At 34.4% G+C, this 19,583-nt stretch overlaps 1 protein-coding gene across 2 annotated transcripts; it reads right to left on the reverse strand.

Moving 5' to 3' along the window:
* Positions 1–1,937: 1,937 nt before the first annotated feature.
* LOC122628741 (mucin-17-like) lies at positions 1,938–18,656 on the reverse strand. Of its 2 annotated transcripts, XM_043811324.1 has the most exons (13): positions 18,571–18,656; positions 16,691–16,831; positions 14,744–14,887; positions 11,712–11,857; positions 10,896–11,068; positions 9,858–10,128; positions 9,627–9,749; positions 9,387–9,557; positions 9,121–9,281; positions 8,791–9,044; positions 5,264–8,721; positions 4,960–5,106; positions 1,938–4,878 (listed from the first exon to the last, which is right to left on the reverse strand). In XM_043811324.1, the coding sequence occupies exons 2-13, from the start codon at positions 16,782–16,784 to the stop codon at positions 3,706–3,708; spliced, it is 6,315 nt and encodes a 2,104-aa protein (XP_043667259.1). In that variant the 5' UTR covers positions 16,785–16,831; positions 18,571–18,656; the 3' UTR covers positions 1,938–3,705. The 2 variants fall into 2 exon arrangements, with proteins under 2 accessions (XP_043667259.1, XP_043667260.1); XM_043811325.1 differs by lacking the exon at positions 18,571–18,656 and having other exon boundaries at positions 16,691–17,172.
* Between the last annotated feature and the right edge of the window lie 927 nt (positions 18,657–19,583).

Consider the following 19,583-nt stretch of genomic DNA (forward strand, 5'->3'; position numbering starts at 1 on the left):
CAGCAGATGATCGATGTTTTATATGAAGATGATTGCTTTTTGTTTAAATATAAAATTTTTTTGATGTTTTATGTTTACAGGTGACTATGAACAAGAGAATGGTGATTTGTTATATGAAATTTGCACATTATTTCGATTACTTCGTGTTTAATTATAAAATGTTTTTCTGTTTTATGTTTACAGGTGACTGTGAACAACAGAATGCTGATTTGTTATATGAAATTCGCATATTATGTTGATTGCTTCTTTTTTTTTTATATTATGTTTTCAATGTTTTATGTTCACAGATGACTGCTGATTTATTATATGAAATTCGCATATTATTTCGATTGTTTATTTTTTAAACGATTTATATGTTTTATGTTCACAGGTAACTATGCTATTTAGAACATATGAAGAAATCATCTATAGAATTATATGGTATATATGATAAGATAATATATATAATGCAACAAACAAAAAACATAGTGGCAAATCATTAAGTTTACAAAAGATTAAACTATTTCTGTTGTGTTATATGTAATAAGATGGTATCTTTTATAATGTTATATATTTTCATTATGATATAATATCTAATGAAATATATAATTTTTATATAAGATATATAAGCCATATTTATGCACTCCTTTCTATTTTTGATTTCAGCATAATGGACATTCACATTAGTTTAATGGGAATAGAATTCCGTATGAAGGGCTCTATTCTTTACCGGGGAGGTAGGACGATATTAAACGGATTCATAAATTTTCGTCTAATCACGATTGATTAGAAAAAAATTTTTGATTCGTTTCGCGAGTGATTTTGTTTTTTCCAAATTACAATAATTATGAATTATTAATAATAATGATTCTCTACAGATGTAATAATATAATAATATAAATAATTATAAATAATAATGATTCTATATGATTGATTTTAAAATAATTGGCATTAGTTGTAGAGTCTTAGCTCGTGGGTCTCCGTAGCAGCAACCTCCAAGTGGTGAGACCTGGAAATCGATATTACTTGCGATATGGGAGAAATAACGCAAGTACTGTCGAGCCAATGGCTGCATTTAAATTCAATCAAAATTTATTTCTGTGATGATTTATTTTATCTTTCCATATTTTTTTGGATATATATCTTAATAGAAATTATTCCGTTAGTTATTAACTTTAGGCCTATATTTATTTAAAAAAGATTTTGCTCCTTTCTCCTGAATCAGAAAAGCTTCATGGATGTTACAGTCAATAGTTGTGTGGTGTTATTACCGGGATTATTTCGAGTATGCAGATCGATAGCATGCGAAAAGTCGTGCCAAATTTTTCTTATATCCGTTCTGCATTCTTCATGTAGGAAATAACTGTTGCATCATAGCAATCCAGGGAATTGGTTTGGACCTAACTAAGGCGAATCGATCGATTCGATCTCGATAATATAAAACATTTCTATAGGCGTTCGATTCTAGAAGAATATTTTGAATTCCCTATAGGATATTCTTATATATTTTCAATAAGTTTATAGTACATTCAGATAGCACTGTTTTAAATGTTTCTTTTTATTTTTTAGAAGACTTGGCTGTCGGACATCTTACATTTAATCCCTTTCATTGTATTTTCATTCTAGAATAAACGTCGATTCATACGTTTCAATTCAGTTTTAGCTCAGTTTCTGTTCCGACTTTGTAATTCAAATTAGAGATATTGTATATGACGGATCGGTGACGAGATTGATTGTGAAACTGAAATATGTGAATTTAAGTTGCATACAGTAATGTTAAAATTACGATGGCCGATAATTGGAACGGAAAATGAACTGAAATGTGTGAACCGATCTTTATTTTAAAATAAAACAAGTAGTACAGCCTATAATACACATATTTTTTATATCATTGTATTATATCACAAATTTTCGAGGAGTAGGATTAATTATCGAAAGAAAAAAAGAGAAAAAAGGAATTATTTTGTTTTAAACTTCTCATTTATTCTATAATCATTAACAGGAGGTAACCATAGTGAAATGGCACGACAGACACGATAGACGATAGAAGCATTGACTTAGTGTGTAAAGAAGAGAAATAATATCTAAGAGAACATTAACCCTTTAAAATTTAAGGGTTACCCTAATATAATTTAAAAATTAATCATTCATATATCTGTATTTTTTGTCTTATTTCATTTTTCGTTATAATATTAATTGTTACTAACTATCCGAACATTAACATTTTTTATTTATAGAGTATACTTAATATAATATAAGTTTCACATTGTAAAATTTCTTTTAAATAAAAAGATTAGATTTGAGAGGGTTAATTCGTAATACGCCAAGAAGGAAAAACAAGGAATTGCATCATAAAAATAGATAAGAAAATTGATATTGCATTTGACTTGCCATACTTAAAAACTATTCATTAAGACAAGCGAACGAAATAAATAATAGATAATAAAATTGACGACAAAGTTGTGGCGTGGCAAAGCGAATAGAACGAAATAGGAACGGATTGAACACAGAGTTAAATAAAAAATAATAATAAAAACAAAAAAAAGAAAGCTTGGGTAATTCAGACGTTTCGAACGAATCCCCGTTAAATTGTGTTACCGATTAAAGATAAATTCAGTATTGTTAAATTACGTAGAATGAAATTTCCTTAATTAAATTAATTAATCTTACGAATAATATATACTCACATGAGTCATTATAAAAGCTAATAACATTTTGGAGTATTCGATGTGTCACTTTTCTCTTCAATCTTTCGTTAATTAATCCAGAACTCCTTCGTTCAGATTACTCTTTTCATATGTTTTCAAGAAAAGAGACAAGACCTTATACACACACACACACACACGTATATATATATACACATACATATGTATATACATATATACATATATGCATATACTAATAGATATATACAAATTTGGAAAGAGATATAAGGAGTTATTTACAGTTGTTCACGAGGATATCGTATCGGAATCGTTCTTATCGATCTCTCTCGTCGATTTGGATCAACGATCACAACGAAGTCGACTTTCACTTTAACTTGATAGGCCAGTGTTCCCACTACATTCGCCTTGGATCTCTTTTGTCTTTTACATCCTCTTCTCGAACTGGAATAGATAGCTTCTTGTAGTAAATTTTGAGAGAAACTTCCATGTGTTTGTGATCTTTTGTTTCGATTTGTACTCATACAGGAAACGAAAAAATGAAAAATCTTTCGGATCATTCATTGTTATCTAACTTTTACGTCATGGTCTGAGACTAATGAAGCCCATACTTTTCCTTGGAAATGATTAATTTTCCTCGTAGAAAATTATTTAAATGAGGCGGTATATTTCTTCTTTTTCAGACCTGTTTCTCTAATAAGAAAATTCGTATGTACAATAGTAATTGATAAATATACCTTGTTAATTTTTTGGTGTTAAGCGTATCTTTAAACAGTTAAAAATTTTTGTAAAATTCTATCTCTATTTTTGTTCATTTCGTTCATTTTGTTTGTATGCTTTTAGAGAACTTTTTGAAGGTACATATTAGATGAAAATAATAATACCTTGGCATAAGTTTTTTTTAGAAGCTAGTTAACAAGGTTCACGACAATAAAATGTGATTGCCATTACGTTAGACGTGATCTCTTGATTTACAGTCGTTCCAATAGGTCTTAAAATTCCAAAAGACGAAAAAGAAGATGATAGGAGCAAAAAACGAACGATGGAAGAAGCAGTTTATATTCTAAACCAGTAAGTTGCCGTCTTGGCAGGCTGGTCCCTTGCTGGGCCAGTTGCAGGCATCGGCGTTGTTGTCGAAGGTTAAGTGCACCGGACAATTGAATACATGGAGAGTGAATCGTTTTTTCCATTCATCCCAGTGACAAGCATAGAACTTGTTACAGAAATTTGGATGTCTGAAGAGACCAGGTCTGGCACAATCATTGGGACCTTCAAGAATTTCATCGGCTTCCTCAAGATTTTTTGGGACGAAACTATTAATGTTGGTTGACGCACCAATTGAATTGGTACTCGAGCTACTTTGTCCCAGTTTCTTTCCTGATCTTACACCAGGTATATAACTGCGATTAATAGAGGTAGATACACTCGGTAAATAGGTTGAGGAAGGTTGAGTACTTTCAGTAACAGCCTTATTCTCAATCTTGAAGGGCTTTGACGAGGAGGAGTCGTAATTGGTGACATAATCGTATTCGCTCGAGCCATCATTTTCGAGATCAACGTAGACATCTGACTCATCGTAATTGGCAAGATCTATTTGACCTTTTGAAGAGTCAATTAATTTCTTACCAGGACCACGAAGATTTGCAAACGGATCAGCTTTGCAAGTGCACTCTGCACCGAGTTTGCTAAGAAGTAACGGATGAAGATCGCTCCACTTAACAATGACCTTGCCCTTGCTTTGAGCTGCAGTTGTTTTCGTACTTATTTCATAAGATGGTGTTACTGATGATGTTTTGATGTAACCGCCTGAGTAGGTCGTTACAATTGGTGTACTTTGCGTTCTCGTTGATCCCACGTAAGTTTGTCCAACAGAAGACGAAAAGGATGATTGTTTCTTGCTTGATCCAGTGTAAGTTGATCCTGTAGAACTTGTACCATCGGTTGCAGTGTAAGTGTCGTACACACTAGGAATATATTTGATTGTTCCTCGGTTGTAGTTATTGACAAGAGTCTTTACTTTATCTCGTGAGATATCCAAATTCGTTGGTGACCCTCCAAAAGTGGTGCTCGATCCAAATGATGTCTTCGTTTTTGTCGCGTAATCTTGGTTAGATGATGTATCATCGATTATCGAAATAGATTCTGGTGTAGTCTGATCGTAAGTAATATCAGGTATTGAGAATGATTTCGTGTAGGTTACTCCGATAGCAGAAGACGGTGTAGATGATGATACGTACTGAAAAAAGAAAGTTTCTTCGTTATATTTCACGAACGTTCATATTTCTAGGATAATAAAGTCTTAAATAGATCATCAAACCTGCGGACGTATACTTCCTGTGGATTGTTGAGGAATTATTGTTGAGGGTGTGACGCTTTCTTCAAATGGTATGCTACCTTCTGTATAAGTATATCCATTAAAACCATTTGAGACAGATGCTGAAGTGCTACTAGGTACGTATTGGACCTAAAAAACAATACAATTATTAATCACTATGAGATTACTTATGATTTAGGATTCATTTGATTTGTGCCATAACATGATAAGGTAATTGTAATAAATTCCACGAATCGCGTGAAATTATCAAGAAAAATACAAATGTAAATCGAGCATAAAATTTTACCTCTGGTCGTAATGTTGTTACAGTCGGCTGTTTGTATGTTCCAAATATTGTTGATGGCTTTGACTTTCCAGGAACATATCCAGAAGATATAGAGGCTGAAGGTAAAGAAGTGGTAATAGAAATGTGATCCGTTTGATTATATAAACCAGTTGATTGGAAGGAAACCCCGGTTTTAAGGGCAGATTGTGCATGCGTGGAAAGAGATCCAGTGTTGAAGCGACTATCCTTATAAGTGTAAGTGTCGCCGGTCAAGCTCACTGGGATAGACGTTGGAGAAATGGTAGTTTTGTAATTATTATCGAACATTGGTTGAATCGTAGATACGGATACTGGGATTTTAGCTGCTTCGAAAACTGTTGTCCTGTAGTTTTCAATTGGACCAGTACTGTAAACTCCTGAGGACACTGTAGGTGTTGATTGTTTATGTTCAAGAAATCCTGATGAAACTTGTCCAGGCACGAAGCCTGGTTTGTTGTACGTGTTCACTACAGTCGATATAGGTGTTACTCCTGTAGAATCTACAATCGTTGGTGTTTGATAAATTCCAACGTTGAGGTAAGAAGGTGTCGTTACTGTATAAGGCACTCTGCCACTTGTGGAAGAAACTGAAGCTAACGTAGAAGATTGTGTTCCACCAGTATTTTCATAAATATTTGATACTGAATGTGATATAGCTGGACCTAAAGTGATTTTGGACGTGTCGACGTATGTAGCATCTGGTGTTTCAGTTGATGTACCTACATTCGAAAAGATCTTGGACGTTTTCGTGTAACCGGCAACATTTCCTTCGAAAGCGTTTTCTCCAATTTTATCATAATTCGTTGTAGGTCGTCGGCCAGTACTGGCAACATAAGATCCTTTACCACCTAAGCTTGCAGTTACATAACCTGTCTTAGTCGGTCCTGTTTTTGTAAATCCGCCTTGAGTGAATGTATTAGTTTTTATAGAAGAATATCCTGGGGAACTTATCTCACTTTGAACTTCATGCAATTTACCTCCAGGTACAAAATTATCAGGAAGTGTACCGATCGATGTTCTGTAATCTGTAAGATCACTTTCAGTATACTTAGTGGTAACAAGACCGTTATTGAATGTGATGGTACCACGACCCCCGTTATCATGATATTCATTTGTTTTATAACTTGTACTTTCAGCGATGGAAGGGGTCACCAATCCTACATTTGCCGAACCTCTACTACCGCTATAAACTGATGATCCAGTATCAGTATAATAATGACTTCCTATGGAGTCCCCAACAGTAGTACCTTCTTGAACAGTTCCACCTACTACAACACCGCTAGAAGTTTGACCAGTTAAGTGAATACCTGGGCTACTCTGTCCATGTAAGATTGTACCAGAAACAGAGGTACCACTTAATGAAACGCCTGGAGAAACGGATCCGTGCAACAAAGTACCTGGACTAGCTGATCCAGAATAGACAGTTTTAACTCCATCACTTACAACATAACCAGGAGTACCAGTTTGTGATTTTACATACCCTGGTTGACTACTTCCAGTTATAACAGTACCTTGTTGTGCTGATCCTGTTAATATTGATCCAGATATATCTCCTTGAGTAATAAGAGATCCAGAAGAGGAGTCGTCGGTGACTATGGCTCCTTCGATATTAGTACCGGTAACGATAGTGCCAGTGCTTGCTTGTCCAATATTATAACCATTAGAATAACCAGGATGTTGATAAAATGTTCCAGGCGTAGGAGAAGTTCTATCAAGCGTTAATGTAATATTCAAATTACTTCCTCTAAATCCATTTTTATCAAAAGTGCTTGTTACTCCAGTATCGCTGCTATGACTTGTTTTGATTCCAGATTGGCTAGAATATATAGGACCAGGAGATACTGTGTGATGAGTAATGTATGTACCCGTTTGACCTGGATAATTTGTAAATATTGATGATGTAGAACCAGAATCAACTTTTCCATCATTCAGGGTTTCACCAATGCCTTTTACTGAATTACTACCTGTGACATCATTTTTATAATACGGTATTTCATCCGGTATAATTTGCACTGGTATAGTATAACTAGGTAATTCGTAATCTTTAGAATTTCCATAATATTGGGAACTGCTACCTGTATGGCCTCGTATCAATGTGGACATCGTACCATAATCCCCACCTTGTAATACTCCTGGTACAACTTTTTCGCCTACTGTCGATTTCCCAAGATAATTTGAACCTATCGATGTTGATCCTGTAAATACATTGTTAGAATCTCTTGAGTGGCTCGTACCAAATGAATCTGTATATTTTGTTTTCGTTGAAAAATCTGTTCCTGTATATCTGGATCCCGTATATTCGGATCCTGTTGATCCTGAGTAATCAATTACTTCAGTCTGTCCGATTCCAGTATGTCCATTTTCAGCTGAAGATCCAGAAATAGAAGAACTTTGAGTATATCCTGTATTTGAAGAATCAGTATACCCGCTTCCAGATAATCCTGTATATTTTCCTTGCCCTCCTGTTTCTTTAGTTATTCCCGAATACAATGTGCTATCGGAATAACCAGATCCTTTCTGTTCGGTAAAACCTTGTGTATTCAAACTTATCGATTCCGTATATCCTAAACTAGAATCAATTCTTCCAGATCCTCCTTTATAACTAGTATCAGCCGATCCAAAATATCCATTATCTGTTACAGAATTTCCAGTATATTGGGAACCTGATAATCCACCGTTCGATATGGTATATCCACCACTAGTTGATCCCACAGAATTACCACCATGAATCGTACTACTAGAACCTCGGTATAGACCACTCGTTCCTTGCGAATATTGCGAACCAAGAGATATATGATCACGGGATTGTGAATACGTTGTAGGGCCCGATAAACTACTTTCCGTATATCCTAATCCTGCATGGAATCCAGTCGTAGAACCCTGATGAACATTACTTAACGATCCTGATGATCCTGAATATCCAGATTCATTAGAATCTGTCTGAATTCCAATGTATCCTGTGCTTGTTGAACCTTTATATCCACCGGATACACTTCCTGTGTATTGTCCACTAATTCCATGTGAACCAGTGATTGATCCATATCCTGTAGTACCACTAGTATATCCTGATCCAGTCGAATATCCTCCAGTTGCTACTGAGTGATCTGTATTCAAGCTTGATTGTCCAAGGTCTATTTGCCCAACGGATGAACCAGTAAATCGTGTGCCGGACGAACCCGTGTATCCACCAGCACTGGTTTCATAATAACTTCCTCCAGTTGTTCCTGAAAATCCATCGGGTATTCCAGCGGTAACAAATCTACCCGCACCTTGAGTAGATGATCCACTATTAATATGAATATCATATTCGCTTCTTGTATAGCCCGATCCAGAATTGGAGCAACTAGGTACCAACCAAGGCCACTCGCAAACTAATTTGTCCTGATCGAAGACCAAGTCATACGGACAACGAAATTCGAAAGCCATCATTTCTGGTCCACCTATTATAAGGTTCTTGCGTAAGTATATAACCAGTGTTGTTTAATAAAAATACAAACGATGTGTTATACCTAAATCCATGCAGGCGAAGAACCAACGGCAATTTCGTGGGTCGACATAGTATCCTGGTTCAGGAGGACATTGGAATCTAACTTGAGGAGCAGGTGCGACTTCGCTACTTCCAGGACATGGAGATCCTTGAGACAAAGATCCTGGCCAAACACAAACTTCCGTACGCTCGTCGAATGCCAATCCAGCTGGACAATCAAATTCGAAAACCGAGTAATTCTCTATTTCTTGATTGAATTTGACGCATCGATAAAATCTACAAGAAAAAAAGGAATAATTTATAATTTTATACATTTGTCAGTTAGGTTACTATCATTGAAAAAAATCACAACCTGTTGCAACTTTTAGGATGCACGAAGTAACCTTGTCTTGTACAGGTAAATTCAGTTTGTGTATTTTCACGTACTGCACGAATATGTCCTTCGGTATCAACTACTCGGACTACTCTATAGCCGGACGATTTTGCTTTATTTGGGTAAGTAATCATTGCTTGCTAAAAATCGAAGAGGTATAACAGATTGACAATAAGTATCAAATGATCAACAAACAAATTTTTCAAGGAAAAACTTATTTTTATCATGAGGTATAATATATTTACATGAAGATCATCTTCCAACGAAGTAAGCACAGCGTGCCGCGACTTCCTTTTAAAATTCGTGAAAGAATGATGGACATCATGAGTGATTGCTTTTCCACAATTACTTTTTAAATCGTTTTCAATCTCCCAAATGCCCAAACCGGCGAGTTCACGTAGAATTACATATTTTCCCTGTAAAAAAATTGATTATATAATATCAAGAAAGGAGAGAGAAGGAAGACAGACTTCACTTCACTATACTTTAATGCCCGCAGAAATTTTGTCCTCAAAAGCGATCCATGTTTTGTTTTTGAAAGCGTATGGTGCTGTAAGATCCTCATCTCTTTCTATCGTCCATTCCCCATCATCCATCGATTCGCAAAACTGAAAATAAATTGCCCAATGTTTTCTAATCTTGTTACTCGATTTTACGACACTACAATCCGTAGTATATTTAAATTTTATGCTAATCACATTCTTGATTGTTTTTACCTCTTTCCGATCGATGACAGTCGGATACTTGTCCTCGGTACGTGACCTTGGTGCGTTTTCCGTCTCATTCTTCAAATTGAATCTATAAGCACTTGCTGGCATCGAAATCAAGAGCTTTCTCTTTGGTGCTCCTAATCCGCTTATCAGATCGACTAAGCTATCCGTATTGAGCATGTCAAATAGACCCATCACACGGGAAGGATGGAAAGTATAATAGACTTCATCTTCGTCCACTAGATAATGAGTTGCGATCGTAAATAGATCCACGTATCTAATTAGAGATACGAGAGAGAAAAGTTGAATTAAATTGCATTGACAATTTACGTATGTGCATTCACACGCGTTCTTGCATACGATTCGAAAAAGAAAGAAAGTGAGAGAGATAGGAAATACATTTCTAACATTTCTTTCAGACACTTAATTCAATTGCCGTAATAAATGCTTCCTAGTGATATAATTATGCTCGTATTCCGGAGTATAGTATATCTTAAGATGTTTATTGGATGCTACAATAGTGAAATGATTTCGGAATTAGATTAGAAAAGACAATGAGTTAATAAGGAAAAAAAAAAGATCGATGTATACCGATATTCATGTCATTGAAACTACATGGCCTTGTTCTAAAGAATAGCACAGTGCTACGACTTCGTTTAAATTCTGCATATTACTTTGAATAAGCTTTAAGTTCATCCATATTCAGCAAATACTCCGAATAGTCTGTCTTCGTGTGGTATAGATCATCCGTATGATTCAATCAAATGAACAGCGAACATAAGTACAATGATCTTCGTACGCGAGTAATCTTACAAGTGGTACAAGGATAAAGATATCTACGAGACACTCGATAATCGTTTCTTTGTACTGCTGTTTCCTTTATATTTCCCTAACATAATTTCTTCAAAAGGTTGTACTAAAGTTAGCTAGAACATTAAATAAATCGTAAATTACATTTTCATGCCATTTACTCGTATAATTCTACTTTCGTTATATTTGTAAAAATTCTTAATTATACGAGTTCATAAGAAATATGTTTCTTACTTTGAAAGCTTCTTTAGATCGAACTGTTTCGCCAAATCTTCTGGTTTCGTTGGTAAGGACATCAGTATCCTTTTGTCAATCGATTTTCGTACCATCTCATCTTTGAGACTCTTGACGAAATGATAAAGACGTTCCTTTGAACCCGCTGTGACATTCAATTCCACGCCATCAACCTTAAAAAATAGGGAAAGTATATTCGATTAAAATTTTTACTTCATCATCATAAGTATTAAGTTAAAGTAGAGTAATGATGATAATCGTCATTACTTGTCGATTTTTGTCATTATTTGTCGAGTTTTTCAATAATCGATAATTGAAACATTAATTTTACGCTTGAACATAGATAACACTTCAAATACCGTCGATAATGTTGTTTGCGATAATCATTTATCAGTAAACATTTATTAATTTCTTCTATAGTAGACAATGTGAATCAAAAAATTCACAGTTTGTAGAAACGCAACATTATATATACATATATAACGAATCGGTTGTTAATCACAGGAGCTCATAAAATTTCTTATTGATAAATAACGCTCACAAGCAAGGTCATCGAAGATGCATGATGTATTATCTATCTTTAGGTATTATCATTAACTCTACAAACATAAGCGATTAATAATTATCTTAAACTAAGTAATAAACGATTGGATGATATTACATAAATTAGATCGCGCTTAGAAAGTAATAGAAACAAATAAAAATAAAAGTATTTTTTTAGTATATCATTTTATTAGCTTTTTCTTACTAAGGAAAGATATTTAACCTTTTCCGATATTTATTGAATCCTCGGTAAGAATCTCAGAAAATATTTACCTCGTTTAGAATGTTAACCAAACGCGTGGCAGCCGTCTGACGATTCGTACCGGAAGTTTTAAGAGTGCCTGCAGGATCGCTGACGGAAATGACAAATTGGAGAGGTGGGTTCATTTCTTTTAGCTCTTCGCTAAATTCTTGAAAATCTAGAAAATATTGAAAATTAATGTCTGTTAATTAAGTGGAAGCTCGGTATGAATTTTTTAATTTTACTTAATAATTCTATTAAATATACGATGATAATTAAAAAGAAAAAAACCTAACGGACAGGTACGATCTATCGTCGATTAATGACGTCAGTCTAAATACGCGTACGTTACTTGTCGAGATAAGCAAGGACACGTAGAAGTCATGACACCTATTAGAAAATGTCATCGAAGTACATTAGTATATTGTTCGAGTGCGTCTTCGCGACTAATCTTCTCGATCGATCAAGGAGTAACACGAAATAAAATTAACATTTTCTACTACGGATTCATACTTTCAATATCATCTCTTTCGTGTTAATTACTGAAAATAAAATTTATCTTGTAAAAAGTATCGTTCGTTAAACGGGTATGTGAATATTAACGTCGTGCGATTTAAAAAAAAAAATTCTCCGCATAGTTCACATTATAATAATAAAGATCGTATGGTCGACTAATTGCATACATTGGTAATCTCAAGGTAGACCATTAGATCGTGGAAGATCGTGATTATTTTCTCGTCGCAAAGTCGAGAGGAATGTAGAAAGAAGAAAGTGGATTCTCTTATCGCGATTTTTACACGGTCCACGTTCACATTTCGTACAATCTCCTTTCAACGGAAGTCGAAAGTACCGGAATCAATTGATAATTATAAGCTTCCTTCGAACTTTCGTTAATCATCTTTATATAATCACTATTATTATAAATCTTATTATAAAATCTTAAAATAATTGTTAATACTTCCAAATGAATTTTGTTTCGCGTCAAAAAATTAATTTGATCTGCAAGATAATTACTTCATTTTCATTTTCAATGCTGAAAACATCTATACACCCATCAGGACAGATTTAATTAAATCATTGAATTAAAAAATACCTAGGGCTATAGCAAAACTCGTCAAGAAAATTAAGCGGATGACGAATAAAGATTTATATTTCTTCAATGTTGCAATAATGCGATGCGTCGAAGTTCGCAATGTAGTTACATCATCGTAGTGATCATTCATGAAGTTACTTAAGTTACAAAAAAGCTTATTGTAATTTTCATAATCCTATTCTTCTGAAATGTAACCGGCTTACTCGTAAGCCACCTCAATTACTCATCGTGCGTATATAGACATTACATTTATATTACCGTTATATTGCTATGGCTTCGATTGGACCGGACAGAGAAAGTAATACTTTTTTATCCGAACCATGTGACACAAAAAATGAGAGCACTTTCGAGGTTTCAAATATTTAATTAGCTACGCCCTTGTAATAATATTTCGCACCTACATGTCTCAATATTTTCCTGATCGAATGTCTCCTTAGCCCAGAAAAATTTTTTTCTTATATCTTTTACCTTTCCAAGAACATTCTTAGAGAAGCTTGTTTCTACATTTTTAAGGTTTCTTCTGGTTTATTCTCATGTTCGCATAATCTCGTATCCTTTAGTGTCTCTTATTTAGTCCTCTATCTACCTCTCTCTTCGTTTTTTTTTTTTATTTTTTTATTCGTAAGGTATGCTACTATAGGTAGCTACTTTACCTTCGTCAGTTTCCGTTCCATCATAAAGCCTAAAAATATCGCCTTTTCTCATAAGACGCTTACATCACATAAACGAATACCTATTAATATTGTCAACAATTTCGGCGATTTTGCATAATATGAGAATTGTCCTTCGCCGACGATATTAACCCAATTTCTTCCGATTTTATAAAAATATGAGAACTTATTTATGACGACAAGTATCGTCATAGCGATTTGCAGTTGCATGCATCTATGAAATGTTATGTAGACTGTATCAAAAGAAAGAAAGGTAGATGGAGAGACAAAGGGGGAGGGAGGGAGAAAAAAAGGTTCATCAGATGAGAAGATAGAATTATGTCAGAGATTCTTTGTGGGATATTGCTAAACCACGCGTGTCGAGAAACACGAGACGACGTCTTGCGATCCCAGCGGTCTAACGTCACGTCATCATGTCATATTCGTTGAAAATATAATATTTATAAAATGTTTGTATGTATGTGTGTCTATATATATATATATATATATATATATATATATATATATATAGAGAGAGAGAGAGAGAGAGAGAGAGAGAGAGAGAGAGTGAGAGGGGAGGGGGAAGGATGCTTTACGTGTCCTCGCGATGAATTATGCCACGACGGAAATTAAACGCCGATCCATCTCATTTCAAAGATAACAAACGACGTGAACGTGTTTGAGAGTAAATATATATCTTGTGAAGGAGCACGAGAAATAAATATAGAAATATAAAGGTTAGCAATGTGTATCCTAAGCAATATCTTGTTGCAAGTGCAAGGACGCGACCGCCCGGTGGTTTCAATTGCGGCTGTATCGTTTATGCAATTCCTCGAAGTCGCATAGCGTAACATTAATGTCAACTTGTAGTACACTTACGCTACCTTTCGTGGAGCAAGAATTTCTAGTAACATTTTTCTTTTTCTCATTTGTTTCGTCATCTTATTTTTTTCTTCGATCTATTTGAGACGATTCAGTAGAGTTAGTCGATCCATCGATCACAATTACCATTAGCAAATTCGAACTTTGAACCTAAAAGGGTTCTGTTCTTCTTGTCCTTTATCTATTTAATGGGAACGCGTCGTTTCGCGAAAACGGACAATCGATTTACTGAAAACTATATCGAGCTAATGAGTCATGTTACCATTACGGTGTTTCCTGCGAACGTGGGTGTCTGGTCATTGAATTTCGCAAGCTTCTCGATGAGTAATCGATTTGTCGTTTGGTTCGATGCACGTAAGTAGTTTTATAGTACTTCGATAACGTTAAATTGTACTTGTGATAATAGAATTTTGGGATATTTCATTTTTCAAAGACTTACTCGAAACAGAAAGATTTCGTATATCGTGTCCTTGATATACCAAAGTGGTGCACCGACAAATCGAATCACTGAATAGATTTACGTTTGCTTTGAAAGTATAGCAAATCACTTCTTTGCCTGGTGAAGTTTTTTCTGTTGGACATTCTGAAAAAAAGAGATATAAATTTATTATTTTTCTTTTTTCCTCGTAAAAATTACATTTACATTTTAATTGCCATTACTTTTATCCTAATAATAAACATGAACGAACGAACGACTAAAAACGTTCATTCTCATCTTTTCTATTGTCACATATCAATTTTACGCGAGCGACAAAAGAAACGATTTCAAAGGTATCCGTCAGGTACGTTTCGCTATCGTTGACATCATCGACGATTGCACTATACGAGAAGAAGCGTCTATAATGGTCATTTACATAGACTCGCAAACCTGTTGTAGAACATGGACTATGTAAAGATGGGGAAAAATAGTCAATAAAAGGTAAAAAAAAAAAAAAGAAGAAGAGAGAAACGCTCGTATGAAGTGCGTATTGATTGGTACGTAGACACATTTGCCATTATTATTAACTCTTGTTGCCGGATATGTTGATTTTGCGAAGACATAACGATTTACATGATCCAACTGTTAATTATAATCTTAGAATTTTCCTTAGATGGACATATCATGGATTTTATCAAACGTAGAGAAAAGATAAAAATTTTCAGATCGAAAGGTAGCACGAAAAAAACAACAAAGTTCTCGTAATCTAGAATTTTTAACCTTTTTTTTTTTGAAAAACGTTGTAAACAATGAATCCACGCTTGATAGTTACGTCTTCAATGTAACGATCTCCGATTTATCATAAACGGACGGTTAATGGCGCGAAAAGAGATTCTTTATTAAATAAGCAATACAATACGTCGTTAGGTTGTTAACGGTGAAGCGATCTCGCGTTGCTCGATCAATAAGATAGACGGATAAATCATTCTCCTGAGAGAAAGTTCTTTTTACTGGTGATTCTTTCTCTTCGAATCACTGTAACGACGCGTGCAGTGGTGGCACCTGATCTTCGTAGTTAAAAAGAAAGTGACTAATCGACCCTTTCTCATTTCGATTTCTTTTCGACTATTTTGAGTACTTTGATGTTTTATATGAAAATTGAATTTTTCGAATGGTCGAAAGTTTATTTTAAAAGTCGAATTTTAGAATAAAAGGAGAATGAATAATAAATGAGATTGGAGAAATTTTAACGGATGAAAAGAATTTCTTCTTCTTTTTTTTTTAAATTTGTTTAGAATCGATAGAAAAAATTTATATAGCTTCGTGTTACATATAAAAGTGTTAAATAATTCTAATTGTTTTTTGATCACTTTATTTTTGTTGGTTTTAAAAAATTGTTTTGATGTTCGTTCTTTTTTTTCTCTTTTAATAGCGCAAAAGTTTTTCGCTTTCGTTGACGTTATTGGTTTCCTTAATGGACACCGACCATCGCAAACGCGTCGATTACGTAAATGGTATCGTCCTTGTGTCAGACAGCATGCTCCAGTTGTCGATGGCGTAATTTAACCTCAAAGATCAATACGATTGATCGTCGTGGGTAAACGATTATAGTAAAGAATCTGGTTTTGGATCTTCTTGTCGGCATTCTCTTTAAGATCCTATTTAGAGAGTCGTTCCATTCATCGATCTCGCACAAGAAAACAATGACAGGAAAGTCATTGAAAGTCTACTTTAAAAAAATGCGTTTCTTTTACAGTTACTCGAAGACCAATTAGAAATTTTTAATCAACTCGACGTGAAATTTTTTCTTTCGAAATAATCAATGTGCTCTACATATTTTTGCATCGATTAAAAATTTTTTTATTGATCATAACAATGATCTTCTTATAATAACTGCATTAATTGCTATCATCGAATAATTGAAAGAAAAAAAAAGAAGACAATAATGAAAATGAAAAAAAAACTTACTCGTATTAGATCCAGATCCAAGACACACAGATGTAAAAGAAAGGATGACTAGTAGAATCAATCCTGGAACCATCCTGTCGATCGCAGGACCCATTTTTACTTTTGTTACTTTCACCAATCCTTGGGGTCTTCAAGTCAATGCTGGAAATTGAAGCAACAACACTCGTAATCTCGTTATCGATGTAATCATCGAGATCGAAAAACGATCAGCATGTAAATTTAATCGTAAAGATTAATCGGAAAAATTTTCTTTTCTATATTTTTTTTTGTCTTTTATATATTTATCTATTTTTTATTTTTCGTTCGTTTAAATCTCCTCGAAGACGAGGAATCTCAAAGGCGAGGGTTCCTTCGAGTTCGAGCGCGCGTTTCGTACTGAACCCTCGGAGGACTCGTGCTCTCTTAGTAAACCCTACCGATCCGTGCGGATGGAAGCAATGGAGGACCAACAGAATCGGTTCAGGGAGAATCGAGAGGAGAGAGAGAGAGAGAGAGAGAGAGAGAGAGAGAGAGAGAGAGAGAGAGAGAGAGAGAGAAGCCGAGCAGAGGCCAACGGGACCAGCAGATCACAAGATCACGAGGTGGGGTACCGGACTGGCCCAGATCGAGACACTTTCCGTGTTACATACATGTACGTACGCTTCTCTCAGTTAAAAATAGGATCACTCATACGATCGTTACGTTAAAAGATTTCTGATTCACTAAGTTTGAGTATATTAAGATTTTTTTTTTTTTTTATTATTAAAAAGTTTCACTACTATTCGAAAAAAGACATGTCTAGCAAATTTACGAATCTTGATTATCCTAGTGATATCTATGTAAAAATATGCTTCTCCTTTTTTTCTTCTTCTTTTTGAGAAAGAAATAAAACGAACGAATAAAGATCATAAATGAGCATAGGATTTTCTTAAATTTGATTTTGTAAAGGAAATATAGGTGAATGCAACAAAAATTGTTTTTATATCATTACATCAAGTATATCTTACTTATTCCAAGAAATTTAGATCATTATGGAAGTATGTTGTTGGCTTATTGACCACAATCGGATATTGTCAAGATCATGATCGTTGGAAAGAAACCGATATATTACACAGTAAGTGTTTACTCACGTTAAGTAGTAACCAAAGAAGGTAATAAGGTGTTAAAACTATAAGTATGTTTAAGAGAATACCAAGTCTTTGGATTTATAAAATACCATTGAAGATTGAGCATGACAAACAAGATTATGACTTTCACTTTTAATGGTAAAAAAAAAAATGATTGACCCCGATCCTCGATAAGGATCATCAAGCTATGCATTCGATCGATACTTGTTCTTTTCTTTTCTTTTCTTATTTTTTTACGTTACTAATTGTAAGTATCATAACTTTGCGACAAGATATATCATGAACTTCTAAGGATAAAGCGATTTAAAGATGATCGAAGATAATCAAGAAACGACACTTTCACGATGAGAGAAGGGATATTTAATTGGGCGCTAGTCTATGTACAAACGCCATCGATTTAACCAGGCACAAATGAATAACCGGCTCGTTAAACATCACACCAATGATATTTTCAGCAACACGCGAGATCCTTGTTTCAACGTACAAATGTGAAGTTATTTGATTAAAGTCGGTGAGAAGAGAAAATAAAACAATAAAAAATGAGGATGTCATTAGCCAGAGGAAGTATAACGTTCCATTATCACTATCTAGATCTGTTTTTATGCACTTTTTTAACGTTTAATAAATTCCATCATAGAAAGAAAAAAGTTTACAATCAAGGAAAAGATTGAAATAGAAAATAGATGAAGGAAGAAACAAATGTAGTGTTAATAAAATTAATCAAGAATTAATAAAGATTTCTACGATAGATCGAGAATAGATCGAGAATCGTACCTGTACGATCGGACCTACGCGGCACGACGGATCGTATCTAACTGCAGTTAACTACGAATCTTCTTTCCCATAATGCGACACGTGTTTACTCGTCTCACCAGTATCTCTTCACGAGATGCGTTAACTATCCTCGGATTAATCATTGACGTATGTAAATGAGGTAGGATCGCAGGCTCTGACCACGGATCCTTTCTCGAGTATTGTTACGTCATCAAAGGATTTCGTTCGGTATCATATGTGGAAAAAGGATTTCATGTTTCGATAATGACACAATTATAATAAACGGAAATCACAAAGTATCTAACGTAAGACGTTCTCTTTTACATCCGCATTAATAATAATCGCGACGAGATTATTAACGTCCTTTCAAAACGGATCTAACAATGACGACGTCTTCAAAAGTTTCCGATGATAAGACTCATAAATTATATATTTAATTATACAATTAAATATATGTACATATATATATATGATCGAAATAAGACCCATTTATTTATGATGCTCGATTATTTATTTATGTACGTAGATATATGTTCTTGTTCATATTTTTATCAATTATATATATGTACATATTTTCATAATGCAATCAGAAATAACTAAAAAAACAATCTCCTCAAAGTTATACGTTTCAAAATATCGATAAAACAGAAAGAGGTGATTAATTCTATGACCGATCTGTACTGAGTATTACTACTTATAAGTGGTTACGGACATTCGTGTCACGCCTGGTTAATATAAGTTCGACCATGTTAGAGAATTATGGATCGAGTACGAGGCGAATCTAGAAAAAATAGAGAGTTTGTTTTATCATTTGACATCTGTCCTCGTTGAAAAGTGATCGGCGCTATAATCCAGCCATCGCCGAACGTGAGAACGATTTCAGTCCGTTCGGGACGGTCTAAAATTTAAGATGAAGATCATTGAGACGATAGGACATTCAGGATACTAGATTTCTCAATGAAAATCTCGTGAACTCGCTCGCTGAAAGCAAACAGCAAAGATGGATACGGAGG

This window comes from Vespula pensylvanica, chromosome 4, assembly GCF_014466175.1.
Source record: "Vespula pensylvanica isolate Volc-1 chromosome 4, ASM1446617v1, whole genome shotgun sequence".
NCBI lineage: Eukaryota > Metazoa > Arthropoda > Insecta > Hymenoptera > Vespidae > Vespula > Vespula pensylvanica.